The sequence below is a fragment of the Salvelinus sp. IW2-2015 genome, linkage group LG17, assembly GCF_002910315.2.
Source record: "Salvelinus sp. IW2-2015 linkage group LG17, ASM291031v2, whole genome shotgun sequence".
In the NCBI taxonomy this organism is placed as follows: Eukaryota; Metazoa; Chordata; class Actinopteri; order Salmoniformes; family Salmonidae; genus Salvelinus; species Salvelinus sp. IW2-2015.
In genome coordinates this window covers 24,374,882-24,402,265 of record NC_036857.1, presented here as the reverse complement: position 1 = coordinate 24,402,265, position 27,384 = coordinate 24,374,882, and the positions used below count along the sequence as shown (strand labels likewise).

At 43.5% G+C, this 27,384-nt stretch overlaps 1 protein-coding gene across 14 annotated transcripts in view; it reads left to right on the top strand.

The window, feature by feature from the left end:
• Window positions 1-27,384, top strand: part of hspg2 (heparan sulfate proteoglycan 2) — a 176,020-nt gene that overhangs the window by 99,264 nt on the left and 49,372 nt on the right. For 9 of the 14 annotated variants that reach the window (XM_070447985.1, XM_070447990.1, XM_070447986.1 and 6 more), the window contains 20 exons: window positions 13-204; window positions 723-761; window positions 1,474-1,581; window positions 2,211-2,450; window positions 2,573-2,653; window positions 3,428-3,511; window positions 3,926-4,018; window positions 4,196-4,285; window positions 4,430-4,660; window positions 4,865-4,978; window positions 5,232-5,359; window positions 5,614-5,700; window positions 5,936-5,994; window positions 6,203-6,370; window positions 7,321-7,431; window positions 7,542-7,642; window positions 13,332-13,512; window positions 17,002-17,061; window positions 19,090-19,212; window positions 19,875-20,081. In XM_070447985.1, coding sequence (XP_070304086.1) covers window positions 13-204; window positions 723-761; window positions 1,474-1,581; window positions 2,211-2,450; window positions 2,573-2,653; window positions 3,428-3,511; window positions 3,926-4,018; window positions 4,196-4,285; window positions 4,430-4,660; window positions 4,865-4,978; window positions 5,232-5,359; window positions 5,614-5,700; window positions 5,936-5,994; window positions 6,203-6,370; window positions 7,321-7,431; window positions 7,542-7,642; window positions 13,332-13,512; window positions 17,002-17,061; window positions 19,090-19,212; window positions 19,875-20,081 — 2,497 coding nt within the window. The remainder of the gene's footprint in view (window positions 1-12; window positions 205-722; window positions 762-1,473; window positions 1,582-2,210; window positions 2,451-2,572; window positions 2,654-3,427; window positions 3,512-3,925; window positions 4,019-4,195; window positions 4,286-4,429; window positions 4,661-4,864; window positions 4,979-5,231; window positions 5,360-5,613; window positions 5,701-5,935; window positions 5,995-6,202; window positions 6,371-7,320; window positions 7,432-7,541; window positions 7,643-13,331; window positions 13,513-17,001; window positions 17,062-19,089; window positions 19,213-19,874; window positions 20,082-27,384) is intronic. The other 5 variants (XM_070447984.1, XM_070447991.1, XM_070447992.1 and 2 more) reach the window with 5 other exon arrangements.

Below are 27,384 nucleotides of genomic sequence, written 5' to 3'. Positions count from 1 at the left end.
TGTGTCCTGCAGGTGTCATCCGTCTTTGCCCCAGGCAACTTCCAGGGCTTTGCTTTGGTCAACCGTCAGCGCACCAACCGTATCTCCACCGGATTCACCGTGGAGGTGTCCACTGACGGCACCCAGCTCTCCTACAGCAACTTTGACTACCTGGGCCAGGAGCCCCACTATTGGCAGCTGCCCGGGGCTTTCCAAGGGGATAAGGTGAGTCCCAGATGAGGATCTGTCCACTGTGGCCATCAGAGACGATACAAACGCTGTCTCAACGTTTACTCCCACGCTCTCGCTATATGGTGCGAAGTGGCTTCTTCTCATTCTGAATCCTCTAGCATTCCTGCTCCTAACAGTGCTTAAATGCTCTCTCAATTTCTGCCTGAATGTCTGTGCTGGTCTTTGTTGTGAAAGGGTTTGCTAAATGAGTTATCGTATAAAACACTAAGTTTGAGGGCCAATCTCATAGTGGGAAATTGTCGAGACATAGTTTGGTTGTATGCTCCATGAATTTACCATGTATTACAGGGGGTAGAACCTCATCAGAAAGCATTGGCCATAGCAGTCTCTGAGATAGAAGTCAGTACTGTACTGTTTGTTGATGCATCTACTTTTAGAAAGCATCACATGGATGCATTTCATTATTTGTCTTGAGAAGATGTTGGTTCTTTATGCATCATTCAAGTGTAATTGAGTTTTTTTTACTCTTGGTTTGCCTGTCCACTCTATAGAAGGAAGCTTTCCTTGCTCGTATGAGACGAGCGCACCAGGTAAACCAGAGCGGTGCTTGTCGTGTGTTGATGATTGTGGATTGACCAGTCATACAGTATCAAATCAAATTGTATTAGTCGCATGCGCTCAATACAACAGGTATTCACCTTACAGTGACATGCTTACTTACCAGCCCCTCACCAACGACGAAGTTTAAACATAAAAATCAAAATTCAACTTATTGTGAAGAATTGATGACTAAAATGTTTGCCTGTAATTCAAACAAAGGATTGGTGTGATTTGTCATTTGATCGTACTGATTGATTTGTGTTTAGATAAATGTTTCATACATACCCTTATTTTCTTGAGTGTAGGTTTGTGTGTTTGAGATGCATGGATTTCCTGCATTTCCAATGGTCTCAAATTGTTCCTAGTTTTAGCTCCATTGCAGCAGCAATCAACATACAGTAATTGCTCTATTTACACACATTTCTGTAATATTAGTAATATTTCAGGTTCACATGCCATAGTAGGTTAGACTCTACACATATTGGTTACTTAGACGTCACTCTGTTTAATGAACCATTCACGTGGTGGATGACTCAGATGTATTGTACTGAAGTGAATGAGTCAGAAGGAGTTTTGCACAGGTTCAACTTTGATAGCCATAAACAGTAGTTAAGTCTTCCATTAGTTCTAAAGTCTTCCGCTGGCTCCTACATGGGAAATTAGAAAGTGATCACGGGAGCCTTGCTTTATTCACAACACTAGAGAGACTCCGCCTGGACAGAAGAGCAACAGAGGAAGGATGCGTCCGTTTGGGACATAATGAAGTCTTCGAAGGGTAATGGCACCTCCAGGTCCAAAAGAGCTAGCCAGGTATTCCTACTGTAGCCTAGCCACCCACTGCTATGTCCATACAACACATCTAATGACAACAATACAACCCAACCATCTCCCTCACACAGTATGACCCCCCCTTCCCCTGATATGGATTGCCTTTTGGGATGTCAATTGCCATGACATCCTTGAAAGATAATCCCACCACCCTTAGACAGTATGTGATTGGATATTTACTGTAGCATGGAAGACATCAGCATGAAAGCAACTGAAGCATGTTGACAGTACATTTACCAGATGCATGTCGTAAAAAGGCACGTGTGTGTATTACAAACAGACCTGAATGGGATTGTGAGGCGCTCTGGAATTTGAAGAGAAGAGAGCCATGTTGTGTCTAATAGCAGACGTGTTTGGATGATTTGGATGTTTTGCGTCAAGATTTCCCTGTTTTAGGATTGTAGAAACTAGAAAGTTGAATGGCCCCAGTGAGTGAAGTTGTGTACACACCACAGGGTTGTAGACCTGGTTAAGAGCATGACACAGCATGTCTCCCTACCAACACCCCCAGACCCCAGTGCTTGGTGTGTCTCTTACCTTGCATGGTGGGCGGTCTCCTTTGGGGAAACCCTCATGAGCCCCCCCACCACCCTCCCCATCCTCTCCCCCAGGAACAAGTGAAGAAGCTGGATGATGAGATCTGGGCAATCCTCTCCAACTTTCCAGCCGGCTCTCCTCCCTTCCCTCCCTCCTCTTCCTCTGAGAGGAAGGTCCCCAGCGCCTCGTATCGGGCGGGGTCTCGTACCCCCCTGAGGCCCCCCTCTCCCCCTTCCTCCCTCTCTGGTATCTCCTCCCTGGTACGGCCTACTAGTCCTCAGCCAGCCTCCCCAGGTCACTCTCCTCGACAGCAGGTACATCTAAAATAACCCCTCTGAGAAACACTCAAGCCTTAAACTTTTAAGCTCATCCATAGTTGTTATTGTGGTTGTTACTGACTGGTTTACTCTCTTTTTGGGCCTGGTCCTGTTGACAGACTCAACAGCGGGGGACCAAGAACATAGTGGGTCCTCCTAGTGCTCCCAGTGGCCCCGGGCCTGCAGGGGCCTCCAGCCAGGTAGACATGATGACAGGCTGGCTGACGGACGGACGGACGGACAGACTGACTGACTGACTGACTGATTGGCTGGCTGAATGACGGACAGACAGACAACCAGACTGACTGACTGCATGTCCCTGCTCTTGACAAACACAGGCAGAGGAAACTGCCTCCCTCCATGTGATAACATACAGTGTACTGTAGCCAGGAAGGTTAATCAACAACCGATCAGGTTGATCAGAAAGTCATCTATTCACGAATCATGAGAGTGAATATTTCACAGGGTTATCCTGTACAGTTTTCATTAGTATTGTCAAAGTGTTCACCGCCTGGGTCTTTTTCAAAAGAACAAGAAAGAGAAGATAGGGCTGAAAAGGGCAGTATGTGCATAAATTCCATGACTAAGCAGGGTGGCATTTTCCTCTTTAAAGCACAGTACACAATTACTGTTAAAGTCGTACTCTGTAGTTCTTCACTTAAAGAGTAGCACTGGATTTGTAATCTATAATTATACTGTACAAGGGTCTAAACATATACACCTGTCGCACAGTCACATTTACAAGCTGTGATTTTCACATTATACACACTGGAAGCTGTTGTTTTAGTTGCCCGTTAACGCATGGTGTGAGTGTCACTTTGTCACCAAGTAGTAGTTAACTAGTAGAGGACCAAAATGTAAACCCTTTCTCTGCTCTCCTCTCTACTGTGCTTGCGATGCCTCTCTCTCTCTCCTTGCGTATCTTTTGAGCTCTGTCTCTGGCTTGCTCTCATGCTCTCCTTCCTCTGCCCCAGTACGCTTTGGTCTACCAAGGTTTCAGCTTGCACCCGGATGACATGCTCTACTGGCAGCTCCCAGAGCAGTTCATAGGGGATAAGGTAACAGTACGAGCCATGCCCAGCCCTCCTGCACCCTGACTGGGTGTTTAGCCTTTGGTTAACCGTTTGGCCACAGAACCACCCCACCATTCTTCCACCTGAACTATCAGAGATTTGGAAGGGATATGAAGGGAGGGGCGGCACCACCAGACAACCCTGTGTAGTTTACAGCACTTGTTTATTGATTCATAATCACTGTTTAACTAAGACACTTCTCCAAGTGGTGGGAGGTCAAGCATGACTCAGTTTTTATTGGAGAAGATGAATGTCTTAAAGAAATGGAATACATCATGTGTTCTATGATCGCTTCACGTTTTTTGCTCTTACAGAAAGACACATTTCTAATAGTTGAGGCCTAAGGTCCCAAACATGTACTAAGACGCCTAAATGTATTTATCTCCACCTCTACAATAGGTGAACTCGTATGGTGGGAAGCTGAAGTATACCATCTCCTTTGTAGCCGGCCAGAGAGGAACAGCCATTGAAGACGCTGATGTTCAGATTATTGTCAGTATGCACCAAAGTTAACATTGCGTTCAATCTCATTTACTGTTGTTGCATCCATTCCATAGCACACTCAGGACCCCACAAGTTATGAACGTCATTCTCTTCCATGTACTGCTGTCGCATCAATTCGTTGTACACTCACCTGCCATGGGTTGCCCTTGTCATTGTTGCCCACAGGGAAATGACATCACCCTGGTGGCTCGCCAGCTGTGGCAGAGGGGAAAGGGGACAAGAGAGTCACGCCAGTTTGAGCTCGTCTTCAGAGAGGTCAGTGTTCTACTGTAGCTGTGATCTTTATAGTCCCCAAATGGCGATTTGATTGCTACCTTTACCATCCGTTCCTCATTGACACAGGTCACACTAGCATCCTGGTGATACAATAGTATTAACTCCCATCTCCCTCCACTGTAGGAGAACTGGCGTCGCCCAGACGGCATGCCTGCCACTAGGGAGCACCTGATGATGGTGCTGGCTGACCTGGATGACATCCTGGTGCGGGCCTCCTACTACACAGAGATGAGGTCCTCCAGCATCTCCGAGGTCAGCATGGAGGTGGCCGTGCCCAACTACAGCGGCCTGGCTCAGGCTCTGGAGGTGGAGCAGTGCCGCTGCCCGCCCGCCTACCAGGGACTCTCCTGTCAGGTAAGAGGAGCTCTCTCTCTCTCTGCCACAAGTGGCAATGTTGACTAATTAACCTCAAACTTACACTCAGCAGACTTCTTTTTTTTGCTTCCTGGAGAAAGCATGCTCGAAGGAGGACCAGGCTCTGTGTCCGGGAAACCCGCCCTTAGAGTGTCAAGCCCACGGTGTGATGTGTGATGACAGTTGTAACTCTCTCTCTACCAGGACTGTGCCCCTGGCTACACTCGTACCGGAGGTGGCCTGTACCTGGGCCACTGTGAGCTGTGTGAGTGCAACGGGCACTCTGACTCCTGCCACCCCGAGACTGGCATCTGCACGGTATGCAGCCCAGAGAATCTCTTTAAGGCAGTTGTTTTGATTCATTTCTCATTTAGTTTATTTAACCTTCATTTATCCAGGTTAATCTCGTTAAGTTAAAACCAGGAATGCTAACGTAGGATCAGTTTAGCCTCTGAGATCACAATGAATCCTAGATTCACCACCCACATGGCCTCAGGTCCAAAATAGCAGTAGATTTGAAATAAGTACATTGAATAACAAGTGAGTGTTTGTCGTCTTCCCGCTTCTCCAGATCTGTCTGCACAACACCCAGGGAGAGCTGTGTGAGCAGTGTGCCCCAGGTTTCTATGGTGATCCCACCGCTGGAACCCCAGAGGACTGCCAGCCCTGTGCCTGCCCTCACACCGACCCTGACAACCAGTGAGTAGTAGGCCGCTAACAGGATTAGAACACAGAACACAGTCTCAGTCTGATGGGAAAAAAAGGGGTCGTAGCTTTGCTTCTGTAACAACTATAAACAGTATCAAAATGGTCCTCCATTGGAACAAAATGTAGTTCTCAGTCATTCATATCTGTCTTTTAAACTTTGCCCTACATCCCAACTTGGAACAGATCCCACTGGGTTAGTTATTACTGGAGTTTACTGTACTTGCTTATCTGTGTGTGTTTGCCAGGTTCTCCCCCACCTGTGAGAGCCTTGGTAACGGTGGTTATCAGTGTACTGCTTGCCAGCCTGGATACACTGGCCAGTACTGTGAGCGGTAAGCTGACACAACTCTCTCTTTAACTCTCTATTCTAGCCTGGTCCCAGATCTGTTTGTTCTGTCTTGTCAGTGTCCTGTGGTCATTGTAATGCCAATGGCTATACAACACAAACTGAGCTAGTACCAGGCTACTCTATTCAGACTGGCTTTTCAGTGTCCTTTGGCATTCTACCACTGTCTTGTCTGTTGTCATGTTGACTCTATATGAAAGTCTTTCTTCTATCCCCTACAGCTGTGCAACTGGATACGTTGGAAATCCACAAGACAGGATTAAGTGTCGTCCATTCAATAGTAAGGGAACACAAGGAATCTACACAGAGATGTGTGTAAAGTAGACCCAAAACTTCCAGTAAACTTGGACACATGTTGTATTGAGTGAACCAACTGAAAAGGAACTCAAAATCAATCTACTTTTTCTTCCTACCAGACTGTAACCACCAAGAGTGTCTCTGTGATTGATCCTTGTGCCCTAACCTTTGACCCTTAACCTCTGACCCAGCAGCGGCAGCCTCCCTAGTGGTGAAAGTGTACCCTGAGAGGGTTTTGGTGGCCCAGGGCAGCCCAGTGACCCTGCGGTGCCAAGTGACCGGCCCTCCACCCCACTACTACTACTGGTCCAGGGAGGACGGACGCCCCGTGACCAACAGCGCCGTCAGACAAAGACAAGGTATAGTATACTGGACAGACCAATTCTGGGTAATAGGGAGTATGATGTGGCCTAGTATAAGAGCCCCACTCAACATTACTGTTGTTGTATATAGCGGCACAGTATACACTCCTCACTAAAGACCAATATTGGTGAATATAGATACAATCGTCCCTGCGCCTCTGTTAGAAGGTGTAGTAATGACCAGTAGGAGACAGATGTACAGAACACACTTTTTTTGCACACACTTAAGATCCACACACACCAATGTAGCAAGATGTGACTAGTAGAAGTGGTTGTGTGGTCATAAATGCACTACACAGTAGTGAATGTCCAGAGAGGGAAGTGTCCATGGGGTGAGGCCCAGCGGTCAGTCTTCTGTGGGTTGCTACAGCCAGGCGGTTGGTCAACTTGTTATTCACTCCTGGAGTTGCAGAGAAAGACAGAGGTACAGATGGTAGTGGGGGTCTGTTACCCCACCAGATAAGGCCTGTGATTGACTGACCCTGTCAGGTGACTGAGTTCCCTGGCAACTTGGTGTGAAGTGGGGGCAGAGTGACCTAAGAACAATAGAAAGTCCATCCACCTTGTACCTCTAGTCTTCTCCTTTCAAGTGGCATTCCAGTCTCCTTTTCACCTCATTTAACACCTGATTTACTTAACAAAAGGCACATCTCAGTAGGTGGTCCAGGTAAGTCACGACTTGGCACATGTGTAGGGGGGGGGGCTTTCCTCTTTTGTTCTCTATTGCTCCTCTATTGTTCCTCAAGCAAGGGGGGAGGTGATGACGTACCCTGTAGTGTGTGTACTTTACTGTATTTATACTTTGGATAGCGCTTTTCAACAGTAAAAGATCCAAAATCGCTGGATGCGACTCATGGGAAACTGTAAGGGTTTTCTACGCTATTGAAGTACTAGTCCATTCCCCTTGGTAATTTAATCTCATTCCATATTCCTACCTATTCTCTCAGGAGAGGAGCTGCATATCCCCAGTGTTCAGCCCAGTGACACAGGCGTGTATGTCTGTACCTGCAGAGACCAACGCAACACCAACAGGAGCCACGCTGAGATCGTCGTCACAAGTATGCATTTCTAATTGTTAAATCATTCAACGTTTAACTGCGTCCATTAAAATATAGCATAAACACTTTTGAGTGTTTACTGAATGGTTTCTGTGCATGTCTTTCTCCAGCTGTCTCATCCAAACCCATTCAAGTGACCATCGAGGAGCCCAAAGCACGGAGTGTCACAGTTGGAACAACAGTCAGCTTCATCTGCACAGCCAAGAGCCAGGTAAGACTAGCTACCGACATGGAGACATTAATACAATCAATTCGGCTTATTTTAATATATCTTTGATGGTTGGCATTGTGCTTAAATCATTTGCCCATCAAAGAAAATGGTAGAGAACCTTTAAAACCTTATCCTAAAGCCACCACAATTGTGACCCACCACCTGGATTTTGACCTATGTAGCACAATTTGAAATTGTGTTTTTTACAGTGGATAAAAGTAGAGACTCAAAGCTACATAATGGTATATCATACACTGCAGTTGAGGAACAATGGGAAAGTAAATCTGCTTTGAAAGTTGATTAACTTGTAACCCCACTTTTGAGAAAATGGCCCTTGAATTGTTTGGTACACATACTGGAGAACCAATGTTTTTCTACACCCATTCATCATCATTCTCTTAAGCCTTAGCCCACTCATCTCTTTAATGATAGACCCATTTCAAGACTAAAAGTGGTAAAACTAGTAGCCTACAATAAGGAAAACCTCCAGATAAAAAATACTTTGTCTAGTCCTTTGGCCTATATCCTAATCTGACTTTGGTGCATGTCATGTTGTTCTTCACATTACCACCTCTGTTAAACACACACTATATCAAGTTTATTTGTCACATGCACAGGATACAGAAGGTGTAAACTGTACAGTGAAATGGTTATTTGCAATATCAAAAAACGAAAGTGTCCAGATAAAAATATTGAATGATTATTAGATGACGCTTACCCGACACACTTGTCTAAATTGATGGGTCGTGTGAAAGAAATGCTATAACCACCCCTCAGCTACATCTAGCTAAGTGGATGGTCGCTATTGTTTAGACATGTACGCATGTTCATAAAATACAATAGATGGCCTTAATCACCCTCAGACAGACACATCTGGCTAATTTGATGGGTCATGTAATAATTCGTCTGAGGTGGAGTCTTTTGTTTAGACATGTAGTTAGCTAGCTAGTTTAACAATGAACTGGCATAATCTCAACTCATACTACTACCAATACAAACATTGTCATAGCTGTAGTTTGAATCTGCAGGTACCTAAAGCTAACCAGCTAGGTTCAGTGTTAACTAGTTAACATTAGGCTATAACTAGCAATGCATTTTTGATTCTTATAATATTACTATACAGATCATGCACGTAAAGTTAGCTAGCGAGCAAACAACCTAACGTTCGCTAGCTAGCGAACAGTACGTTTTAACTTGCAATGAAAACAACTTTCTGACAAAATTAGAAATGAAATAATATCTGAAAATGTAGCTAGACTCTTACCTGTATACATGCAGGAACACTTCACGGCTCCGTTTTGTTTGTAGCTACATCTTGTTTGGCGAATGTTGTGTCAAGTCACTCCGGTTCACACTGACTGTGGCGTGTGCAGAAAGTAGCCCATCACAACCTTTTCAACTGATCTGTCGATAGCACCTGCTAAATTCAGGGCATCAATGTTGTTAAGAAAAGTAGCAAAACGTTTGTAGTTCTCGGTGGCTAACGTTATATCTTTCAAAAACGCAGCGGTAGAAAGGACTATCAACACATACTGTGCAGCTCATGTTATAGACAGAAGCCCGCTACATGGCAGACCAATCCAAACTCATCTCCCGGCATGTTCAGGTCATCCATTATCTCAACCAATCATAGCTAGCAGGAAGGTTCTTAACTTTTTCTGTGGCTTAACCAACTAGGGTCGTAATTTAACAATTTTATTCGTATTTAAAGATGGAATACAAGTTTGTTATTGAGGCACATGAAAGTTCATGTTCCAGTAGGCAATTCTTCCAAAAAGACGTTAAATTGTCTCTCCTGTGAAGTAGTGATGTTGCGAAATACCACCTAGCTTCCTGAAACAGGTTATAATTGACAACAACTTTGTTTACCATATACCTTATTATTAAACTATTTTTATTTTATTTCACCTTTATTTAACCAGGTAGGCCAGTTGAGAACAAGTTCTCAATTACAACTGCGACCCGGCCAAGACAAAGCAAAGCAGTGCGACAAAAACAACACAGAGTTACACATAAACAAACGTACAGTCAATAACACAATAGAAAAATGTATGTACAGTGTGTGCAAATGTAGAAGAGTAGGGAGGTAAGGCAATAAATAGGCCATAGAGGCTAAATAAGTACAATTTTGCATTAACACTGGAGTGATAGATGTGCAGATGATGATGTGCAAGTAGAGACACTGGGGTGCAAAAGAGCAAGATAAATATATCTGCTGGAGCGCGTGCTACGGGTGGGTGTTGCTATGGTGACCAGTGAGATATATCTGCTGGAGCGCGTGCTACGGGTGGGTGTTGCTATGGTGACCAGTGAGCTGAGATAAGGCAGGGCTTTACTTTGCAAAGACTTATAGATGACCTAGAGCCAGTGAGTTTGGCGACGAATATGTAGTGAGGGCCAGCCAACGAGAGCATACAGGTCGCAGTGGTGGGTAGTATATGGGGCTTTGGTGACAAAACAGATGGCATTGTGATAGACTGCATCTAGTTTGCTGAGTAGTGCTGGAGACTATTTTGTAAATGACATCGCCGAAGTCAAGGATCGTTAGGATAGTCAGTTTTACAAGGGTATGTTTTTCAGCGTGAGTAAAGGAGGCTTTGCTGTGAAATAGGATGCCGATTATAGATTTAATTTTGGATTGGAGATGCTTATTGTGAGTCTGGAAGGAGAGTTTACAGTCTAACCAGACACCTAGGTATTTGTAGTTGTCCACATATTCTAAGTCAGAACCGTCCAGAGTAGTGATGCTAGCCGGGCGGGCGGGTGCAGGCAGCAATTGGTTGAAGAGCATGCATTTAGTCACGGAATGAGTGTTGTATGGCATTGAAGCTCGTTTGGAGAAGTAGTTGGTGAACCAGGCAAGGCAGTCATTTGAGAAGCCAAGGCTATTGAGTCTGCCGATAAGAATGCGGTGATTGACAGAGTCGAAAGCCTTGGCCAGGTCGATGCTGACGGCTGCACAGTACTGTCTTTTATCGATGGTGGTTATGATATCGTTTAGGACCTTGAGCATAGCTTAGGTGCACCCATGACCAGCTCGGAAACCAGATTGCATAGTGGAGAAGGTACGGTGGGATTCGAAATGGTCGGTGATCTGTTTGTTAACTTGGCTTTCAAAGATTTTAGAAAGGCAGGGCAGGATGGATATAGGTCTATAACAGTTTAGGTCTAGAGTGTCTCCCCCTTTGAAGAGGGGAATGACCGCGACAGCTTTCCAATCTTTGGGGATCTCAGACGATACGAAAGAGAGTTTGAACAGGCTAGTAATAGGGGTTGCAACAATTTCGGCGGATAATTTTAGAAAGTGAGGTTCCCGGTTGATTTGGGTAGGGGTAGCCAGGTGGAAAGCATGGCCAGCCGTATATTCTTTTTAATTGAAATTATCAATTATCGTAGATTTCCCAGACGTGCTCAATGGGATTGAGATCCGGACTCTTCGCTGGCCATGGCAGAACACTGACATTCCTGTCTTGCAGGAAATCATGCACAGAACGGGCAGTATGCCTTGTAGGCAAAGTCATGCTGGAGGGTCATGTCAGGATGAGCCTGCAGGAAGGGTACCACATGAGGGAGGAGGATGTCTTCCCAGTAACGCACAGCGTTGAGATTGCCTGCAATGACAACAAGCTCAGTCCGATGATGCTGTGACACACCGCCCCAGACCATGACGGACCCTCCACCTCCAAATCGATCCCGCTCCAGACTACAGGCCTCGGTGTAACACTCATTCCTTCGACGATAAACGCAAATCCGACCATCACCCCTGATGAGACAAAACCGCGACTCGTCAGTGAAGAGCACTTTTTGCCAGTCCTGTCTGGTCCAGCGACGGTGGGTTTGTGCCCATAGACGACGTTGTTGCCAGTGATGTCTGGTGAGGACCTGCCTTATAACAGGCCTACAAGCCCTCAGTCCAGCCTCTGTCAGCCTATTGCGGACAGTCTGAGCACTGATAGAGGGATTGTACGTTCCTGGTGTAACTCGGGCAGTTGTTGTTGCTATCCTGTACCTGTCCCGCAGGTGGGATGTTCAGATGTACCGATCCTGTGCAGGTGTTGTTACACGTGGTCTGCCACTGCGAGGAAGATCAGCTGTCCATCCTGTCTCCCTGTAGCGCTGTCTTAGGCGTCTCAAAGTACGGACATTGCAATCTATTGCCCTGGCCACATCTGCAGTCCCCATGCATCCTTGCAACATGCCTAAGTCACGTTCACGCAGATGAGCAGGGACCCTGGGCATCTTTCTTTTGGTGTTTTTCAGAGTCAGTAGAACGGCCTCTTTAGTGTCCTAAGTTTTCATAACTGTGACCTTAATTGCCTACCGTCTGTAAGCTGTTAGTGTCTTAATGACCGTTCCACAGGTGCATATTCATTAATTGTTTATGGTTCATTGAACAAGCATGGGAAACAGTGTTTAAACCCTTTACAATGAAGATCTGTGAAGTCATTTGGGTTTTTACGAATTATCTTTGAAAGACGGGGTCCTGAAAAAGGGACGTTTCTTTTTGTGCTGAGTTTATATCCACAGTAAAAAGAGTCCTATATCGACATAACCTGAAAGGTCCCTCAGCAAGGAAGAAGCCACTGCTCCAAAACCGTCATAAAAAAGGCAGACCACGGTTTGCAACTGCACAAAGGGACAAAGATCGTACTTTTTGGAGAAATGTCCTCTGGTCTGATGAAACAAAAACAGAACTGTTTGGCCATAATGGCCATCGTTATGTTTGGAGGAAAAAGGGGGTGGCTTGCAAGCCGAAGAACACCATCTCAACCGTGAAGCACGGGGGTGGCAGCATCATGTTGTGGGGGTGCTTTGCTGCAGGAGGGACTGGTGCACTTCACAAAATAGATGGCATCATGAGGTAGGAAAAATATGTGGATATATTGAAGCAACATCTCAAGACATCAGTCAGGGAGTTAAAGCTTTGTTGCAAATGGGTCTTCCAAATGGACAATGACCCCAAGCATACTTCCAAAGTTGTGGCAAAATGGCTTAAGCACAACAAAGTCAAGGTATTGGAGTGGCCATCACAAAGCCTTGACCTCAATCCTATAGAAACTTTCTGGGCAGTACTGAAAAAGCATGTGTGATCAAGGAGGCCTACAAACCTGACTCAGTTACACTAGCTCTGTCAGGAGGAATGGGCCAAAATTCACCCAATTTATTGTGGGAAGCTTATGGAAGGCTACCCGAAACATTTGACCCAAGTTAAACTATTTAAAGGCAATGGTACCAAATACTAATTGAGTGTATGTAAACTTCTGACCCACTGGGAATGTGATGAAAGAAGTAAAAGCTGAAATGAATCATTCTCTCTACTATTTTTCTGACATTTCACATTCTTAAAATAAAGTGGTGATCCTAACTGACCAAAGACAGGGAATTCTAACTAGGATTAAATGTCAGGAATTGTAAAAAAAATTAAAAAAAATAGAAAAAATAAATTCTGAGTTTAAATGTATTTGGCAACGGTGTATGTAAACTTCCGACTTCAACTGTATATACGAAGAAAACAATATATACACGGGACAGGACGGGACAAGACAAACACACGTCCGACTGCTACGCCATCTTGGTTAGACACATTAAGCACAATTGTCACCCTCTTACTGGCCACCCTGTTGCATTTCTTTCTCTCTTACTTGTGTTTACTTCACATCTTGTACCCATCTGTCCCCTCCCCTCCCAGTCTCCAGCCTACACCCTGGTGTGGACTCGGCGGGGTAATGGCAAGCTGCCCAACAGAGCCATGGACTTCAACGGCATCCTGACCATCCAGAACGTCCAGACTGAGGACGCTGGCATCTACGTGTGTACAGGCTCCAACATGTTTGCCATGGACGAGGGCACTGCCGTCCTCTACGTGCCAGGTTCGTGATCCCAGACAGGCTCCATCATGCTGTTAGCCATCAGCCTCTATACCACCACGCTACAAGCTCTATTTCTTTGAGTTCCTCCCCTTAGCCCTCCTTGAATGGTGCATGACCCGCCTTCCTTTTGCTTTGCCTCTGTCTCCCTTATATCATGCACTGTGTTGAATGTGTTTATCTGTCTGCAGCTCCCTGTCACTCCCGCTCCCAGCCCCCCACTTCCTAAACTCAGATAACCTCTCACTTTAAACCCTTCCAATCTCTCTCTATGCTACCTGTCTCTGTCTTTCTAATAATGGCCCGACCTTCTTACTATGTGTACAATCTTTACTGGTGTTAGGTTCTAAAAACTCACGGACAATTAGTAAAGCTTAAACTAAGTTGAATCAATCAAAGGGTCAGACAGCTGAACAGAGAAAAAACATGTTCCCACCAGCACAAGTATATATACCCCAATTTGGGTGAAGTCCCCTCCTTCCCTATAAACATTACATTTGTATTGTTAGTCATAAAGTTAAGTGATGTGGGTAATAAACTGTTCCTTCTCCCTGAATGTGACCTGACCTCACAGCTCTCCACCCGTATCAGTGACCTCAACCATATACATTCCTCCTACAGATAACCATTAACGTCAGGTGTAGAAACCAGACTGTGGCCATTTCTCCTTTCCCTAGGATACCTGATGATTAACAATATTTCAAGTTTAGAAGTCAGAACCCATCACTGGTCCATGAGCAATATACCGCTTGTGGATATACTAATGATAAAATAATCAAAAGGTCCATCAGTTTAAGATACAATATGTGTGTGGTTTGTCTAAGACATCATAGCACACAGTAGACCTCAATGCTACCAAAGTCCAAAGATATTGCCCACTCAAGAGTTTCAAGTAGTTTTAGTTACTATGAACTGTAGTCTTACCACCCCCAATGGATATACCAAAGAAGGTTGTCTTGTCCAGTGGCATATTTGATTCATTTTCAAGTTGCTTCTTGATTTAATACTCAGTGATGACTTATCAATCCTTTGGTCTCTGTTGCCATCGGTGACATCTTCTTTCTGATCTTTAGCTGTTGCTGTCTTCACTGTGGGTTCGGTGGTGGTGGTTTGGTAACTTTTTAGCCACTTGTACACTAGTTTGTGCCACTTCAATTTTCTTACGAGCAGGGTGTTGGTTATTCGGTGTCTTTCCTGAACTCTGCAACCCTGGCTGGGAAGGTGGTGGTTTCTCCTTGAGCTGTAGTGGTTGATGAGGTATATGGATGACAAGATGGGTGCTTAGTGACTCTGACTGGGACTGACATTCAAAGAGGACTTCAGTCAATCACCCCGGTGACATACAGTACTGTATAGAAGCCCCATCACGATCCCAATCTCAAGCCTCCCTCGAGTGTGACGTGATGATCATACAGGGACAGAACAACCACACACTGTATACAAATCTGATCCTTTGTTACCTTCCTGATTGTTTTGATGAATGTTAATGTGGAAAATGGTGCTATCAACCTTGCAGCAGGTAAAGAACCTGTGGTTGAACTTTAGGTTAGTAGTATATCTATCTATCGCTGCTTTCATTATCTGTTATATGGATCTGTTTATTAAGAGGGTCCAAGGCATTGCATTGTCAATAGTAAGTAAGGCTTCTTGTTTTGCATCATACTATCCAGTATGTGTAAATTTGGCTCCAAAAAAATGTGTTCAAGATTTGACCTTTGAGAGATTATTGAGACTAGTTTGATTTCAATGCTGTCACAAATCAACTTACTCGCTTGCGTATGTCACACTTGTTGCCTTTAATTTGTGTTGCGGTTTAACATTTTATTCAACATTTATAAATCAGGGGCACAGTAAAAAAAAATGATAATAGATTTTTTTTATACCAATATGTTATCCAAGCATAGTATATTTTGACTGTACAATCAAATTTGAGAAATGTTACATAAACAGCAAGATACATAGATAGGGAAAGATGATTGGTTAGTACTTGATTTTACGCTGTATTCATGCATTTACTTGCATGATAAAACACAGTTTACATTTATTTTGACAACAGATAAAAAGTTTGTACAAATGGTTTGTCAGTGCATTAATTTTTTTATGTTTCAAATGTGTCTTGTCAAAAACATAAATTAATAAAAAAATATATATATATTTACACAGTATCTTACTATGAGAAAAATAGATAGATTCGGTGGCTGAAATATGCCAATTCAAATCTTGCTGGTGTGCCGATAGACAGAATCTGTCAGGATAACCAAAGGTGCCGTTTCAAAGATATTTTACTGTACAGTAAACTATGTACTGATTTAAATGTATTTGTAATACCTAACGGATACTGATGTAATATACAAATATCACAATGTGTTTTTTAAAATCTTAACTGTGAAAATGTTTGTGAAAAATATCAAGTTGATTAAAGTAATGATAATAGACTGAAGATATGACACTGGGTCATGCAGAGTGAGACTTCAATGGATCAGAAGATATTACCACCCTCAGTGTACAAGGCACCAGATATGACTTATTGTATGACTACTAACATGCATGTTTCGTAAATGTGGCTCTCTACTATCTGTATGCTTGTTGTCTTGTGTTCTGCCATACCTTATTGTTGTGTTCTTGTCCCATGTGTTTGTGAAGTATACCTGTACCTAGTTGATTTTGAATCTCTCTGAGTAGACATATTCACTGTTACACCAGCAAATGACCATAGTTCATAGCAGCAATATGTTTTATATAGCATAGAGGAAGACACATTTCGGTTGAATGCATTCAGTTGTGCAACTGACTAGGTATCCCCCTTTCCCCTTTCCTGTATGTAATATGAATGCAATAACACAATCTCCAAGGTGATATGGTTTATATCCTACCCAACATTCACAGAACCTCAGAAATCTCTCAGAAAGCATACAATTACTCACCTAAATTCATTGAAAGGTAAGTGTGTGTTGATTGTGAATACATACAACTATGAATGCAATAGCACCATCTCTGATCTTCATGAAAAAGCTACCTTACTCCTTGGTCTGTATGTGTAGTACTGGCTGAATCAGATTTGTTTTTGCATGTGTCTAAATGGACAATCCTTAAATTCCAAATTTTCTTTGAAGAAAGGGGCAAGTGTCCTCAATACCTAGTTGTTCCTCATTCAGTTATCAATCTGAATTGGAGAACCTGTTTGAATACTTAAAATGCATGATGGGGATTTGGTGCCTATTGCATTCAAGTTCTGTTATGTTCCTTGCCGATCATTCTACTGTTGTATTGTTGTGTCTTGTGCTTTTTGGAAAATCACTGGCACAAGAAATACCAGGCAGTACTTGGATGGACCACAGATGGACCACAGTATTCTGGGGAATAATTTGGCCACAGGCTCAGTGGGAGGAGCATTGGATGATGATTCCAATGCCAGTGTTCTACCGTTGACCTGGAGACTCACCTGTCAGTTTGCCTGTCCTGTCCCTTCCTCCTCCCTCCCCCCATTTCCAGAGGCCTCACAGACTCAGACGTTTTACACGACCTATGAAATGTTGGAAGGACATGGAAAGCGTAAGTGGGCATGGCATGGCCACACCTCTCCACCTCCACCTCACCTCTGGAGGGCTTCTCACTCTCTCGGTCACGCATGCATTCATCTACCGCCGTCCTCAGCATGGAAATGGTGGTCTGGTAATGCCCATGTACAATCAACCACAGGGATTACATAGAGTTTACACTTCACATGAGGTTATACGGTTACATGGTTATACAGTTAACTGGACTATCATAGGGAAGCATGCATCTTCAAAGGTCTTCATTGAAATGCCGAAATGCAAGTCGAAGCTTAGCCTTTGAACAGACAATATTCCTGATAACATATATCTTTACATATATTATGATAACATACGTTGATAATACTCTTGACATCATATACTTTAGTTATTACAGTACATAATAGATTGTACATTAGCATTACTAGGCCTTGTCTGGCTCCTATGGTATGAGTTCATAGGTGCAGGTGCATGGTCATTTATGTGGGAAGCTCCTCTCAAAGGTTGAGTCCACCCACAAAGTTCCTCATGCACTTAATCTCAGGTCCCCTCAAATTTTCCATTTGCACAATAATTCACACTCACATTTTTCACGCAACGCTAGTATACGACAAGTGTTGCACATTTTAGTACCTTCATCTGACCGAGATCAGATCTGTATCTTTACCTTATAACCTCAAGTATCTGAAGTATTTAGAGGGAACGTTACATACTCAATAAGATTCTAGAATGTTCTTATTTCCCCATTCTATGTAGATGCACTTAGCTTGTTGTCTTCTAATCAACACTCAACACAGAGGAGACCCCACCCACACTCACCCTATCTGCAGTCTGCTTGCCAGTCCCACACAGGGACACACACTGGTCTGGAATAGCTTTCATAATGTGCTTCAAACATCATGCTGTGCCTAATACACCGCATCATATCCACCATCATGGCTGTTAGCTCACTGGAGGGTGGAGAATTCCTCTCATCATCTTCAATGTTCACCTCATCTCCCTCTGGAAGCTAACTACAGACATCCTCCTTCAACGGTCACAGTGAATGTTTCAATGAGATAGAATACACATGGCCTGTTGTCACTTCACCACCCATTTACAGAAGTGATATTGGAAGGAAACGGCAGGTTTGGAAAAAGCTTTTAGGAATCTGTAGAATAGACTAGAGAACTTTGCAAAGTTCACACGCAGGTCACTCAACTGTATACAGTACGTCTTCATCAAAGTCAAGCCCTAAGATTCAATCATCGCACTGTAACTTTATTATATATCATTGTATACTTTGTTCACCAGTATTTCCATGTCTCATTGTTGAGGCTCACCACAGTCAGTGCCCATCCTCTTAGAAAATAAACATGATGAAATATTGGCCTTTTAGTGTCTGTTTCTGTCAGATCAGTAAGTCCCAGACCCAGACCAGGGCTTATCTCAGAGCTTAAATAGCCTGATGGTCCTCCCTGGCTGCTGAAAGGGGGATTTCTTTTGCTCTGACGCCCTGGGATCAGATGGGATTGAATGTGGCTGGGGCTCAGTGTCCAGTCAAGATGGCACAGAGAGCTGTGCCCAGAGAACCGTGTGCCCTGCCAAGGCCAGCCTGCCACCTCTCATCTGCATCGGCTGCACAAGGGGCACGGGCGTAGACCACGTACTCGGCTTCGTCCCGCCACCCTCTCTCTGCCTTCCATCATAAGCATTTGCACACAGACACAGTCTTGGCCTGAATGAGTCAGGACCCAACCTCACTGAAATTCACTACAGCCAAAAAAGCACTCTGAACTAAAGTCACTTCATGTTGTCAAGTTCCAGTCTGGTAGCCATGAATATATTCTTTATTGCTACCATTTATTATACAAAAGGATGAGGTAAGTGTTTGTTGATCAAGTGTGACATAATTTCTCATCTCATGCAGTAGCTGTAAAGTGTTGACTGTAAACAATGCTCCTTCCTACAGAAAATCCCCTTCCTGCCCTTTGTGAACACTAATGTCCCGTATTTTGCGGGCTGTCTATTTCTGTGTCATGCTGAACTGTTCTCTGTCTTATTGTAGCTCGCGAGGGGGCCCAGCCAGTGGCTACTGTCACTCCCTCTGTCCTGACCATCCAGCAAGGAGGCCATGCTGAGTTCCACTGTACTGTGACTGGCAACCCTACCCCTGCCATCGAATGGATAGGTAAGGAAGGCCTGGCTATAGCCAGTGGAAAACATATAGCATTAACTAAGCCAGCACGAACTGTATTGTCTTGTTCTTTATCAATACAGTTTATGCTGGCTTAGTCTTGATGTTTTGGAAGTATACACTGAGGGTATGAAACATTAAGAACACCTGCTAGTGGTATAGACTGACCAGGTGAAATCTATGATCCCTTATCGATGTCATGTGTTAAATCCACATCAATCAGAGTAGAATAGATGAAGGGAAGGAGACAGTTTCAAGAAAGATTTTTAAACCTTGAGAGAATTGAGACATGGATTGTGTGTGTGTGCCGTTCAGATGATGGATGGGCAAGACAAAATATTTAAGTGCCTTTGTACGAGGTATGGTAGTAGCACCTTGTTCAAAGGCACTGGCCCAGGCGCAAGAACTGCAACACTGCTGGGTTTTTCACTCTCAACAGTTTCCTGTGTGTATCAATAATGGTCCAACACCCAAAACACATCCGGCCAACTTGACACAACTGTGGGAAGCATTGGAGTCAACATGGACCAGCATCCCTGTAGAACGCTGTTCTGGGGGGGGCACAACTCAATATTAGGAAGGTGTTCTTAATGTTTATTCACACTGTATAATGTCATTACTGATGAAAGGGGTACATGAAATCTATGTGTTTCTAGGTGGAGGTCCCGGTAATAGGATGAGCCCCAATGCTGTGGTCCGTGGAGGGGTCCTGACCATCCCTGCTGTGGAGAGGGAGAATGGGGGGGAGTACGTCTGCAAGGCCCTCAACACCCACGGAGAACACACATCACGGGCTGTCCTCCACGTCAGTGGTTCCCAAACTGTGGGTCGGGACCCACTTGTGGGTCACAGCAGGGGTCCAGGTGGGTCGCGGGATGCCAAAATATAAAATATAAAACGCAACATGCAACAATTTCAAAGATTTTACTAAGTTCGAGTTTATATAAGGAAATCAGTCAGTTGAAATAAATTCATTAGGCCCAAATCTATGGCTTTCATGACTGGGAATACAGATAAAAAATATTTTTTAAAGTAGGGACGTGGATCAGAAAACCAGTCAGTATCTGGTCTGACCACCATTTGCCTCATGCAGTGCGACACATCTCCTTCACATAGAGTTGATCAGGCTGTTGATTGTGGCCTGTTGAATGTTGTCCCACTCGTCTTAAATGGCTGTGCAAAGTTGCTGAATAATGGCGGGAACTGGAACACGCTGTCGTACACGCATGCCATACACCCTGTCTACCATCTGATTCATCCTTGAAGGGCACACTTCTCCAGCGTGCCAATGACAATCGAAGGTGAGCATTTGCCCACTGAAGTAGGTTACGACACCCCAACTGCAGTCAGGTCAAGACGTGATGAGGACAACGAGCATGTAGATGAGTTTCCCTGAGACAATTTCTGACGTTTGTGCAAAAAAATTGTTCCCACATATGCTGTGCAAACCCACAGTTTCATCAGCTGTCCGGGTGGCTTATCTCAGACCATCCCGCAGCTGAAGATGCCGGTTGTGGAGGTCCTGGGCTGGGGTGGTTACATATGGTCTGCGGTTGTGAGGCTGGTTGCAGGCAGCTTATGGTAGAGAAATGAACATTCAATTCTCTGGCAACAGCTCTGGTTGACATTCCTGCAGACAACATGCCTGTTGCACACTCCCTCAAAACTTAAGACATCTGTGGCATTGTGTTGTGTGACAAAACTGCACATTATAGAGTGGCCTTTTATTGTCCACAGCACAAGGTGCACCTGTGTAATGATCATGCTGTTTAATCAGATTCTTGATATGCCACACCTGTCAGGTGAATGGATTATCTTGGAAAGGAGTAATGCTCACTAACAGTGATGTAAACAAATTAGTAAACAAATTTAGAAAAATATGTTTTTGTGCGTAATGAAACATTTCTGGGATCTTTTATTTCAGCTCATGAAACATGGGACCAACACTTTACATGTTGCATTTATATTTTTGTTCAGTATATATATATAAAAATATATATACTTTTTGGGGATGGAAAAGCGCTTAGTTTATACTTAACTAGTTTAAACTTGACAAATAGAAAGTGTGTAGAATATACAATACCAGTCAAAAGTTTGGACACCTACTCATTCCAAGGTTTTTCTTTATTTTTACTATATTCTACATTGTAGAATAATGGGGAAGACATCGAAAATAACACATATGGAATCATGTAGTAACCAAAAAAGTGTTAATCAAATACAAAATATGTTTTGTATTTGAGATTCATCCAAGTGGCCACCCTTTGCCTTGATGACAACTTTGCACACTCTTGGCATTCTCTCAACCAGCTTCATGAGATAATCACCTTGAATGCCTTGTTAAAAGTTTAACAAGGCACACTTCCATTAACAGGAGTGGCTTGTTAAAAGTTAATTTGTGGAATTTCTTTCCTTCTTAATGCGTTTGAGCCAATCAATTGTGTTGTGACAAGGTAGGGGTGGTATACAGAAGATAGCCCTAATTGGTGAAATACCAAGTCCGTATTATGGCAAGAACAGATCAAATAAGCAAAGACAAACGACAGTCTATCATTACTTTAAGACATGATGGGCATTCAATACGGAAAATGTCAAGAACTTTGAAAGTTTCTTCAAGTGCAGTCGCAAAAACCATCAAGTGCTATGATGAAACTGGCTCTCATGAGGACCACCACAGGAAAGGAAGACCCAGAGTTACCTCTGCTGCAGAGGATAAGTTCATTAGAGTTATCAACATAAACTGTTCAGAGGACACAGCGTGAATCAGGCCTTCATTGTCGAATTGCTGCAAAGAAACCACTACTAAAGGACACCAATAAGAAGAGACTTGCTTGGGCCAAGAAACACGAGCAATGGACATTAGATTGGTGGAAATCTGTCATTTGGTCTGGAGTCCATTTTGGATTTATGGTTCCAACCGCCGTGTTTTTGTGAGACGCAGAGTAGGTGAACGGATGATCTCCGCATATGTGGTTCCCAGTGGGAAGCATGGAAGAGGAGCTGTGATGGTGTAGTGGTGATTTATTTAGAATTAAAGGCACACTTATCCAGCATGGCTACCACAGCATTCTGCAGCGATACGCCATCCCATCTGGTTTCCGCTTAGTGGGACTATAATTCATATTTTAACAGGATAATGACCCAGCAAACCTCAAGGCTGTGTAAGGGTTATTTGACCAAGAAGGAGAGTGATGGAGTGCTGCATCAGATGCCCTGGCCTCCACAATCACCCGACCTTAAATAAAATCAAATTGTATTTGTCACATGCTCCGAATACAACAGGTGTAGACCAAACAGTGAAATGCTTAATTACAAGCTCTTAACCACAATGCATTTTTAAGAAAAAATACCAAAATATATAAACTTCAAAAGTTTTGGGTCACTTAGAAATCTCCTTGTTTAAAAAAAAAAAAAAAAACACATTTTTTGTCCATAAAAAGAACATCAAATTGATCAGAAATACATTGTAGACATTTCTAAGGTTGTAAATGACTGTTGTAGCTGGAAACTGCTGATTTTTAATGGAATATCTACGTAGGCGTACAAAGGCCCATTATCAGCAACCATCACTCCTGTCTTTGCCATGCAAATGAACTGAATCCCCCAAAAACATTTCCACTGCATTTCAGCCCTGCCACAAAAGGACCAGTTGACATCATGTCAGTGATTCTCTCGTTAACACAGGTGTGAGTGTTGACGAGGACAAGGCTGGAGATCACTCTGTCATGCTGATTGAGTTCGAATAACAGACTGGAAGCTTCAAAAGGAGGGTGGTGCTTGGAATCATTGCTCTTCCTCTGTCAGCCATGGTTATCTGCAAGGAAACACGTGCCGTCATCATTGCTTTGTACAAAAAGGGCTTCACAGGCAAGGATATTGCTGCCAGTAAGATTGCACCTAAATCAACCATTTATCGGATCATCAAGAACTTCAAGGAGAGCGGTTCAATTGTTGTGAAGAAGGCTTCAGGGCGCCCAAGAAAGTCCAACAAGCGCCAGGACCGTCTCCTAAAGTTCATTCAGCTGCGGGATCGGGACACCACCAGTACAGAGCTTGCTCAGGAATGGCAGCAGGCAGGTGTGAGTGCATCTGCACACACAGTGAGGCGAAGACTTTTGGAGGATGGCCTGGTGTCAAGAAGGGCAGCAAAGAAGCCACTTCTCTAAGATCAGGGACAGAATGATATTCTGCAAAAGGTACAGGGATTGGACTGCTGGGGACTGGGGTAAAGTCATTTTCTCTGATGAATCCCCTTTCCGATTGTTTGGGGCATCCGGAAAAAAGCTTGTCCGGAGAAGACAAGGTGAGCGCTACCATCAGTCCTGTGTCTGCCAACAGTAAAGCATCCGAGACCATTCATGTGTGGGGTTGCTTCTCAGCCAAGGGAGTGGGCTCACTCACAATTTTGCCTAAGAACACAGCCATGAATAAAGAATGGTACCAACACATCCTCCGAGAGCAACTTCTCCCAGCCATCCAGGAACAGTTTGGTGACGAACAATGCCTTTTCCAGCATGATGAGCACCTTGCCATAAGGCAAAAGTGATAACTAAGTGGCTCGGGAACAAAACATCAATATTTTGGGTCCATGGCCAGGAACTCCCCAGACCTTAACCCATTGAGAACTTGTGGTCAATCCTCAAGAGGCGGTGACAAACAAAAACCACAAATTCTGACAAACTCTAAGCATTGATTATGCAAAATGGGCTGCCATTAGTCAGGATATGGCCAGAAGTTAATTGAAAGCATGCCAGGGCGGATTGCAGAGGTCTTGACAAAGAAAGGTCAACACTGCAAATATTGACTCTTTGCATCAACTTCATGTAATTGTCAATAAAAGCCTTTGACACTTATGAAATGCTTGTAATTATACTTCAGTATTCCATAGTAACATCTGACAAAAATATCTAAAGACACTGAGCAGAAAACTTTGTGGAAATTAATAAAATTAATATTTGTGTCATTCTCAAACTTTTGGCCACGACTGTACTACTCCCTTCACAGAACAGTGCAAACTGGCTCTAACCAGAATAGAAAGAGGAGTGGAGGCCCCGGTGCACAACTGAGCAAGAGGACAAGTACATTAGAGTGTCTAGTTTGAGAAACAGACGCCTCACAAGTCCTCAACTGGCAGCTTCATTAAATAGTACCTGCAAAACACCAGTCTCAACGTCAACAGTGAAGAGGCGACTCCGGGTTGCAAGGAAAAAGCCATATCTCAGACTGGCCAATAAAAATGAAAGATAAAGATGGGCAAATAACACAGACACTGGACAGAGGAAGATTGGAAAAAAGTGTTATGGACAGACTAATCTAAGTTTGAGGTGTTCGGATCGCAAAGAAGAACATTCGTAAGATGCTGAAAATATTAAAAGACGCTGGAGGAGTGCTTGACACCATCTGTCAAGCATTGTGGAGGCAATGTGATAGTCTGGGGTTGCTTTGGTGGTGGTAAAGTGGGAGATTTGTACATGGTAAAAGGGATCTTGAAGAAGGAAGGCTATCACTCCATTTTGCAACGCCATGCCATATCCTGTGGACGGCGTTTAATTGGAGCCTATTTCCTCCTACAACAGGACAAAGACCCAAAGCATAACTTCAAACTATGCAAGAACTATTTAGGGAAGAAGCAGTCAGCTGTTATTCTGTCTTATTCTGTTATTCTGTCATGATGTGGCCAGCACAGTCACCGGATCTAAACCCTATTGAGCTGTTGTGGGAGCAGCTTGACTGTATGGTACTTAAGAAGTGCCCATCATGCCAATCCAACTTGTGGGAGGTACTTCAGGAAGCGTGGGGTGAAATCTCTTCAGATTACCTCAACAAATTGACAACTAGAATGCCGAAGGTCTGTAAGGCTGTAATTGTTGCAAATGGAGGATTCTTTGACGAAAGAAAAGTTTGAAGGACACAATTATTATTTCAATTAAAAATCTTTAATTATAACCTTGTCAATGTCTTGACTATATTTCCTATTCATTTTGCAACTCATTTCATGTATGTTTTCATGGAAAACAAGGACATTTCTATGTGACGCCAAACTTTTGAATTGTAATGTAAAAAAACACAAAAATAAAATATAAACAAAATATATAAAACTGTAAAAATAAATAAATAGAGATGATAAATAGATAATAAAAAATTAAATAATAATAAACCTTTAAAAGCAGCAGTAAAATAACAATAGTGAGGCTAAAAACAGGGGGTACCGGTACAGAGTCAATGTGCAGGGGGCACCGTTTAGCCAAGTAATATGTACATGTAGTTGAGTATGTACATGTACGTAGAGTTATTAAAGTGACTATGCATAGATAATAAAAAGAGAGTAGCAGCAGCGTAAAAGAGGGGGGGCCAATGCAAATAGTCTGGGCGAGCCATTTGATTAGATGTTCAGGAGTCTTATGGCTTGTGTAGTTTTGTCACACAACACAATGCCCATTATAGAGTGGCCTTTTACAATTTTTAGGGCCTACGTCTGACACAGCCTGGTATAGAGGTAGCTTGGCCCCAGTGATGTATTGGGCCGTACGCACTACCCTCTGTAGTGACTTGCGGTCAGAGGCCGAACAGTTGCCATACCAGGCAGTGATGCAACTAGGCAGGATGCTCTTGATGGAGCAGCTGTAGAACCTTTTGAGGATTTGAGGACCTATGCCAAATTCTTTGAGTCTCCTGAGGGGGAATAGGTTTTGTCGTGCCCTCTTTAAGACTGTCTTGGTGTGCTTGGACCATGTTAGTTTGTTGGTGATGTGGACACCAAGGAACTTGAAGCTCTCAACCTGCTCCACTACGGCCCTGTCGATGAGATTGGGGGCATGTTGGGTTCTCTTTTTCCTGTAGTCCACAATCATCTCCTTTGTCTTGATCACGTTGAGGGAGAGGTTTATGTCCTTGCACCACATGGCCAGGTCTCTGACCTCCTCCGTATAGGCTGTCTCGTCATTGTCGGTGATCAGGCCTACCACTGTTGTGTCATTGGCAAACGTAATGATGGTGTTGGAGTCGTGCCTGGCCATGTAGTCATGCTTCTACACCGGCATTGCTTGCTGTTTGGGGTTTTAGGCTGGGTTTCTGTACAGCACTTTGTGACATCAGCTGATGTAAGAAGGGCTTTATAAATACATTTGATTGATTGAATTTGATTGGCTGAACAGGGCCTGCGGGGACTGAGCACGCACCCCTGAGAGTCACTGGTGCTTCCTGTTTACTTATGGCCGTATACAGCTCATTGAGTGCGGTCTTAGTGCCAGCATCGGTTTGTGGTGGTATGTAGACAACTATGAAAAATACAAATGAAAACTCTCTCGGTTAATAGTGTGGTCTACAGCTTATCGTGAGATACTCTACCTCAGGCGAGCAAAACCTTGAGACTTCCTTAGATTTCGTGCAACAGCTGTTGTTTACAAATATACATAGACCGCCACACCTTGTATTACCAGAGGCCGATGTTTTATCCTGCAGAAAAAGCTTAAAACCCACCCGCTGTATGTTATTCATGTCGTCGTTCAGCCACGACTCGGTGAAACCGTTGGTAGGATCTGCGCGGAAAAAACATACACAATAGCACAATTGGTTACGGGCAGGGGCGAAAATCTGATATCAACCTTGGAGGGGACAATTACATTAAATTTTCTCAAGAGCAATTCCTGAGGGGGACACCAAAAGTAGTGCTGTAACACATAGCATACGTTGTTATATGTTAAATGTATATTGAGGAACCATAATTCCTACAACTGGATAATTGATAGGTACAGTAGTTAACTGAAGGGTTTTCCCAACTTGTTCAAATGTTTAAATCATTATAATTCTACTACTAATAATAGTTATAGCAGTGCTCCTTACCAGTCCATTATGTATGCAGGTATTCGTACTTACAACCAGCAATATCAAGAAAGGTCAGTAGGTGACAATGGTACTGTACACTGTATGGGTGTAGTTTTCATAAATACAATGAACATGGTGTGATCACATCTAAACGAATCTCCATTGAGAACCATCACAAAGTTGGTCTCCGTATTGAATTGACCTTTTAATTTGACTTTTTCTGATACATTTATATAGTCATTAAATATGTGCACCTGGCCTGAGTCTACTACAATATCTTTACAAGAACAAAAAGCTTAAAATAAGTACAGTTCTAAAAGCAAAATAACTACTTCAATGAAA